Source organism: Oryctolagus cuniculus, chromosome 11 (assembly GCF_051225735.1).
Source record: "Oryctolagus cuniculus isolate XC-2025 breed Fujian yellow rabbit chromosome 11, ASM5122573v1, whole genome shotgun sequence".
Lineage (NCBI taxonomy): Eukaryota > Metazoa > Chordata > Mammalia > Lagomorpha > Leporidae > Oryctolagus > Oryctolagus cuniculus.
This window is the reverse complement of record NC_142877.1, coordinates 13,855,349-13,862,933: the sequence shown is the minus strand read 5'-3', so window position 1 is coordinate 13,862,933 and position 7,585 is coordinate 13,855,349. Positions and strand designations below refer to the sequence as shown.

The following is a 7,585-nucleotide window of genomic DNA, read 5'->3' as shown; positions in this document are numbered from 1 at the left end:
AGGGGCTCCTACTTGTCCAGGGCGTCCAGTTATTAGTCACCACTGCTATTTTAAAAAAAAGTTTATTTAAGGGATTCAAATTTCGTGTATTTCACGTGTACAGGTTTAGGAACACAGTGATACTTCGCACCCTGCCCGCCCACCATCCCACCCTCCTGCTATTCCCCATCACAACCGCTGTTTCTGCAGCCCCCACTGACGGCTCCACCACGAACCCTACAGGGGCCCTGCACTCCATTCCCTCCGGCAGGCGTTCCAGGGGGACCTCAGAGTCTTCAAATGGGCAGCCAGGAGCCCCGGGCCCCGGCCCTGGCCCCGCGCTGGCCTGCGCTGCGGCCCCAGGCGGGAGGAAGGGAGGGAGGAGCGGACGAGGGTCCGGCTGCAGCTGGTCGAGCTGCTGGCGGCCTGAAGCCGTTTAGGTTCCTGGTTCCCACCGGGGCCAAGAGTGACACCTGATCCCTGGGGATTGTGAAATGGCCTGAAGTGGCAGCCCGCCCGAGGTGCCCGCTGGGCTCGGCACAGCCCCCCCTCCGCCACCCCGCGCCGGCCCCGCCCCTGCCCCCCGCCCCCACCGCGCGCGGGGTTATATGCCCCCCACCGCCGGCGGCCCACGCCCGCACCCCGGTCCGGCGCAACACCATGCCTGCCTCTCGCCTCGGCGCGCTCGGCGCGGTCCTCCTCCTCGGGCTGCTGCTGCTGCTGGAACTCCCTCCGGTCACAGGTGAGTGGGGCGGGGAGAGGCCGGGCGCCCGGAGGGGCCGAGCCTGGCGAGCCGGGACGGAGCCAGGCAGAGGCGTAGCCTCCGGGGGCCGGGAAGGTGGGGATTCCCGGGGCGGAAGCGGGGAGCTCGGTGAGGACTGAAATGTGGGTGCCCGTGGGGCCTAAAGGTGGTGACGCCTGACAGTTGGGATGCGGGGTCCCGTGTGCTGGAGGTAGGGAGACCACCGGAGTTTGAATAGGGGTGGGAAGGCTCTTAGGGCTGAAGGCGGAGACTCGGGTGGAACCGAGAGCGCAGCGCGGCTCGGGCGTCGGAAGCTCCCAGACGCACCGAGGTGCGCCGTCCCCAGGGCCTGAGCTTTGAGGGTTCTGATCCAAGGACGGGGGAACCTGTGCTCGCCGGCGTCGGGTATGGGGGTGCTGGCCGGGAGGTGGGGTTCTCTGGGAGCTAGAGAGTGAGACTGCCTCGGAGGAGAGGCCCGGGGCCCTCGATGCGGGAGGTGGGCATCCGCCGCCCCCTGCCTCTGACAGCCCCGACCCTGCCCAGGCACCGGAGCCGACAAGCCAGGCGTGTGCCCCCAGCTCTCGGCCGACCTGAACTGCACGCAGGATTGCAGAGCCGACCAAGACTGCGCCGAAAACCTCAAGTGCTGCCGAGCCGGCTGCTCCGCCATCTGCTCCATTCCGAATGGTAACCCCTGGGCGTCCTGCGCCGCGCGAGCAGGGCGGGCCCCCACCCACCCCGGCGCCCCTGGGCGGGCTGAGGCGGAGGCAGCCGGAGCTGGCCGTGCTAACCCCTCGCACTGCCCCGGGGGAAACAAAGGCGTCGCAGAAGCGCAGGCCGGAGGGAGGGCGGCCCCCACCCCCTGCAGGACTCGAGCCTCAGGTGCATGACGGGCTTCCGGGCACGCACTGCCCAGCGTTGCTCCTGGCAGCCTGGGGCCGCAGCTTCCTCCCCGGGCCGGCTGGAGCCTGCGGGAAAGGCTGGGCGGGCGTGGGCGCTGGCTCCGGAGGCCCTGGGGCGCTCAGCGCTCTCCTTTGGGGCCTCCGTCGCTGGCGGGAGGGGGCAGATCCGGGAAGCACCTTGCGGGGGGGGGGGCGACTTCGCAGATTTAGGAAGTTGCCCAGAGTATTTTAAACATGTGGAAGGAAGCGTCAGAGGGAGCAAGGTCTTTGCCCAAGGTCACACCAACATCCCTAGCCGCAGGTGTAGCGAGGTCAACTTCTGTCTTTCTGGCTTGCGCTCTTTGAAGAAAGACAGGGCTGCTCCGCAGACAGGGTTCCCTGTCTCTTCTCCCGAGGGAGAGGTTTTGGGTGTCCCACCAGAGGTACTCGCCGGTGCTCAGGCGGCTCCCAACAGGCGCCGGCTCTGATTGGGCGGCCGGGTGGAACCGAAGCTTCCCATTTCTCAGAGGGAAGAACGAGGCCAAGAGGCAGGGGTATGACCTCGGCCTGCCATCCCAGTCTCTTGTCCTGAGGTCAGCCTCTCTGATCGTCCCAGCCTGGTATTTCCCCCAAAGATGCCAGCAGAGGCTGGGAAGGCGTGTGGTTGAGAGGTTGCCTGCTAATGTGGCCCTGAACAAGTCGCTTTACCTCTCTGAGCTCTGCATTCTCATCTGCAAAATGGGAGTGGTAATCCCAAACTTCATGGGACTGACGTGAGAGCCCCGGGAACCAGCCACAACAGAACAAGGCGTCGTATCCGTGAGAGGATGCGCTGTCCGCGGTGGCTTGCTTTGCTCCTACACCAGTCCCAGTTCCCTCTTTTGTCCCAGTGTTGAGCTGCTGTTTTCGGAGGAATGGATTTCGTCGTGCTAGGGAGGCAGGACTTTGTTGGTCACTGTCTCCAGTTCTGCGCCTGAGTTTGGCATTTGACTGGGGCTGGCTTCCCTCTGCCAGACCCAGGGGAGCCTGGTGTGTGTGTGTGTGTGTGTGTGCACTAGTGGAGGGATGTGTGGAGGGCTCTGGGGCTGAGTGATTGTAACTGGGAGTGAGTGTGTGGGAATGAGAGAAGGGAAGACAGTGAGCGTGCAGCCCCGCCCGTGTGCATGGCACCTCACAGTTCACCCAGGAGCGGCGGCGGCGTGCACGGTGGCCAAGCACCGACTCCGGAGCCAGATTTGCTGGAGTTCAAACCTTGCCTCCATCCTGGGTGACCTTAGGCTAATGACACGGTGCTTCATGCCTCAGTTTCCCCTCTGTGACTTGAGGGGCTATCCCCAGGCCTTCCCCTTCTTTCAGGGTTATTGCGAGAATTACATGAGTGCATGGGTGTCCGGGGCTTAGAACAATGCCTGGGCGTAGTAGGAGCGAATTCCATGCTCAGCGGTGTGATTACTCATCGTTACTGCGAAGACTTGGAGTTTCCAGGAAGAGATCGTGTGTTTGCTTCCACTGCGTTTGTGGCAACCTCGCTGCATGGGCAGCACTGATTTCCCACAACAGCTAAAGCCGCCAGGCCCTGGGAGCTTACTGCCCCGGACCCCAGAGTTAGAAAATGGCAGAGCAGCCGGCGCTGCGGCTCACTGGGCTAATCCTCCGCCTGTGGTGCCGGCACCCAGGGTTCTAGTCCCAGTTGGGGCGCCGGATTCTGTCCCGGTTGCTCCTCTTCCAGTCCAGCTCTCTGCTGTGGCCCGGGAAGGCAGTGGAGGGGAGGAGGGGGTGTGCAGGTGGTCTTCATGGACCACCCCAGCCTCTCACCCCACCCCCAAGGTTGGCTCAGGCAGGTGACTGCTGTTTGCAAAGCTGGGAGAAGGGGCAGGGGTGGGTCCCCTGTGGACAGCGTTCGCCTCCCTGCGTCCCCTCTGTTCACCTGCCCTTGCCTTTCTCCTGTCCAGAAAAGGAGGGTTCTTGCCCCAGCATAGACTTCCCCCAGCTCGGCATCTGCCAGGACCTGTGTCAGGTGGACAGCCAGTGTCCCGGCAAGATGAAATGCTGCCTCAATGGCTGCGGGAAGGTGTCCTGCGTCACGCCCAACTTCTGAGGTAGGTGGGCTGGGGAGGGGACGGAGGGACTTGGTGCCTGCAGCAAGGCGCCCTGAGCAGGGTGGCCCGGGTGAACACGTTGCTGTGCACCTGTCCGTTTATCCCCATGCATTCACTCTACAGGTGTTCACTGAGCACCCAGTGTGCACCACTCTAGGGGCTGGAGATGCTCTGTGGATGGAGGGAGCAGACACAGAGGCCTCTCTCAGGGGGTTTATGGTCTAGTGGGCGACAAGCCAAGTGCAGCAGCCAACAGATTCTGTAGCCGGTCACAGGGTGGCAGGTGTTATGAGCCAAAGAAGGCAGGAGGGAGAGAAAGAGTGCGGGGGACAGGGAGCGTTGGTGCGTGCTTACCAGGGAAAGCCAGCACAGGCCACAGCACGGAGCTGGGGAGCTGGGGAATGCGGGACCGCACTGCAGGGCCGTCCAGGGAGGGGTGTGGGCCGTGGGAGCAGCAGATATGAAGCAGGACGAGCCAGAGGCTGAGGTGACTGGCAGGGGGGAGTCCCAGGAAGAGGGAGCACGAGTTGGGGGGAGGGGCCGTTCCTTCCGGGCCTTGGAGGCCATTGGAAGGGCCTTGGGCTCGCCCAGAGATGGGCCCTCCCAAAGGGACGCACTCTGACTGCTCCGCTCCACCCGCTGCATGGGAACAGACGGACCAGGGCAGAGCGGAGCAGGCGAGGCGCCCGCGACCGGCCAGGGGCGAGCTGAGCTGGGCCAGGAGGGGGCGGGGAGAGTAGTGGCTGGACCTGGGTGTGAAGAGGGTGGTTGGGGCAGTGTCGGCTGAGCAGCTGGGCTGGGCTGTGTAGCAAACACTGCAAGCAGCTGTGTCCTGGGGCTGGAGGGCTGGGAGGCGGGAGGAGTTTGCTCACAGCCACTAGGAGGCAGAAGAGCTCACCTTTGCTTTCGCCGGAGAACTTGGCTGTGCAGGACGAGTTCGTGTTAGTGGAGTCCGTCAGCTGCGTGCTTGAGGGCGTGGGGCACTTGCTCTGTGATGGACCAGGACCAGGGCCAACCTCTGCCACTTCTGGTGGCTCTGGCCCTCAGAAAGGATTGCGGAGCCTCCCTTCCCCCTATACGTACATTTAAAAATAATACAGGACTTAGTCACAAAGCAAATACAAGGGAGTCAAGGAAAAGACAAATGAAACAAATGGTTGGTCAGCCCATTGAGTGATGTGGCACTGAGTTGCTGGCTCTGAGCCAGGTGCTGGGACGCGTGGGTGACCCCTGCCCTGCCCAGGGCTCTGGTGTGATGACCGAGGGGTGTGGATGGACAACACTCAAGCAGCCAGGGCTGTGGGAAACAGGAGCAGACGTCACCCACATGGAGGTGGGGGAGGATGGGGCAGGTGTCCTGGGGGCTGAGCCTGAGCCAGTCCTAAAAGACGAGAAAAGGAGGCAGCTGGCCAAGTGCAGTGGGCAGCTGTTTCAGAGAAGGGAACAGAATGGGTGAGAGCCTGGAGGTGGTCACCTGCTGCCCTGAACAAGACCTCAGCAAAGGAGCCTGAACCCACGGTGCCCGGAGGAGACAAGTGATGCCCGAAGAGGGCGTGGCCAGGGTCTCCAGTGATGCCTCCAGGAGTGCCGGCCACAAGGGGGCTGTGCTCAGGAAGGCCTGATGGGAGGGGGATCTCTAAGGAGACCAGTGACTGTGGCTGCTCCTCGGGAGGGCACGCTGGCCAGTTGGGTCCCTGAGATTCCCAAGCGTGTCCCGGGGACGGTCTGCAGCAAAGAGAGGACTCTCTCCCACAGTGGTACAGCAGAGCCGCGCGGAGATGAGGTGTGGGACTGGGGTGGGGTGGGGGGTGGGGTTCAGGGTCCAGGCGCAGACACCCTCGTCCAGTACGTCGGTGGTCTTACTACGATTTTCTTCCTCCAGCTCCAGCCATCGCCAGCCTGAGGAATGGGGAGGAGACAGCAGTTTCTGCCTGGCCCCGGGTCTGGCTCCAGCCCAGCACCCCCCCACCCCTTTCTGGACTCTGCATTCCCCCGGGGCTGACCACAGCTTCTCCCCTTTCCGATGAATAAAACACTGCTCTCAGCATTGGGGTGACCACAGCGCCTGTTCTTTTCATTCTGTCCTGGTCTCCCCTGAGTTGGGTTGAGGTGGGTGGAGGGTGGGAGCGACCAGGTCATCCAGAGCCCAGAGAGGCATCAGTTCGGAAACAGCGGGCATGCACTCAGGGCTCACGTGTGTCTGCCCTTCCAGGCCCCACGCCAGCCCGTGACCGCCACCCCAGGACCCTCCGTCCCCAGAGCCCACGCCCCGCTGCCCCTCCAGAACTCAGGGCAGGGCTGCTCGCTGCACTCGCCTGCCTCACTGCTGGCGCCTCTGATGCCCACCTGCAGTGCAGGGGCCGTGGGCCCACGGGGAAACAGGCGCCTGCTGGCAGGGAAGTGCAGGTTTGCGTTAGGAAAAGGGGAAGGAGCTATGTGAGCGAGCCGGAACTTAGACCACCGAGTTCTACCCATGGACCAGTCAGGGAGGGGATACATTGCCGCAGGAACAGCATCACCGGGAGCCCTTGCTTGCTCAGTCAGTGTGTTGGAGATGTCACACGAAGGAGGTGGTGTGTGTGTGGGGGGGAATAGTCAGCGGATGGGCGATCCCACACGTATGTAACATGTCAGATGCGTGGTGGATAAGACAAGGAGAAATATGAAGTTGGGTAAGGGGTGGAGCTCCAGAGCACGGGAAAGGAGGGGTGGTTTTCGTAGAGGGAAGTTGGGGCGTCACTCAGGGAGAGAACTGAGAGAAGGGTAGGGGCAGGGGCCACTCCATGGGGAGAGCAACCCGGACAACTTCAGGACAAAGGGCCTGAGGTCGGAGTGTGCGTGGGCGCTCAAAGGTGGAGTGAAGGGGCTGATGGGAGGCCTGAGAGGAGGTAGCCCTGTGGGTTCCTGCGTGGACTTTGCCTTTTTTTTTTTTTTTTTACAGGCAGAGTGGACAGTGAGAGAGAGAGACAGAGAGAAAGGTCTTCCTTTGCCGTTGGTTCACCCTCCAACGGCCACCGCAGCTGGCGCGCTGCAGCCGGCGCACCGCGCTGATCCGATGGCAGGAGCCAGGTACTTATCCTGGTCTCCCATGGGGTGCAGGGCCCAAGCACTTGGGCCATCCTCCACTGCACTCCCTGGTCACAGCAGAGAGCTGGCCTGGAAGAGGGGCAACCGGGACAGAATCCGGCGCCCCGACCGGGACTAGAACCTGGTGTGCCGGTGCCGCAAGGCGGAGGACTAGCCTAGTGAGCCGCGGCGCTGGCCGACTTTGCCTTCCATTCTGAATGGATCGGGAGCAGAGGGATGGCCTGCCTCAACTTAGGGTTGAAAGGGATACTTCTGGCTGCTTGGTTGATGTAGCACCAAAGAGCAGTGGGGGTATTGAAACCCAGCAGGAAAAAGAGGGCTGGCCCCCAAACGCCAGGTGGAATTCCTGGCTTCCTTTAAAACCCTAATCTTGTAGAGCCCCAAGACCCTGAGTGAGCAGCACACGCGTGGGAGAAGGTCTCTGTGTTGGTTATACTGTGTTAACCAGCCAGCTTGGAATCCAGAGGCCAGGGGCTGGCTCTCTGTCGCAGCCACTTGAGACACCAGCCTTCCATGTCAGAGTGCTGGTTCCAGTCCCAGCTGCTCCACTTCAGAGCCAGCTCCCTGCTAATGTGCCTGGGGAGGCAGCTTGGGCCCTGCCACCCACGTGGGAAACCAGGATGGGGTTCTGGGCCCCCAGCTTCAGCCTGGCCCACCCTGGCTGTTGCAGCCCTTTGGGGAGTGAACCAGCGGATGGAAAATCTCCACTTCTCCCTCTCTCTCTGTCACTCTGCCTTTCACATAAATAAAAATAAATCTTAAATAATTCAGCAGCTAAAGCACGAATCCTCTGTTCC

At 62.4% G+C, this 7,585-nt stretch overlaps 1 protein-coding gene across 1 annotated transcript; it reads left to right on the top strand.

The window, feature by feature from the left end:
• The first annotated feature begins 618 nt into the window (after window positions 1-618).
• On the top strand, window positions 619-5,748 carry WFDC2 (WAP four-disulfide core domain 2). Its single transcript, NM_001082354.1, is given in 4 exon segments — window positions 619-721; window positions 1,265-1,408; window positions 3,555-3,701; window positions 5,584-5,748. Coding segments are annotated over 3 exon segments (372 nt in total). The 5' UTR covers window positions 619-639; the 3' UTR covers window position 3,701; window positions 5,584-5,748.
• Window positions 5,749-7,585: the final 1,837 nt, after the last annotated feature.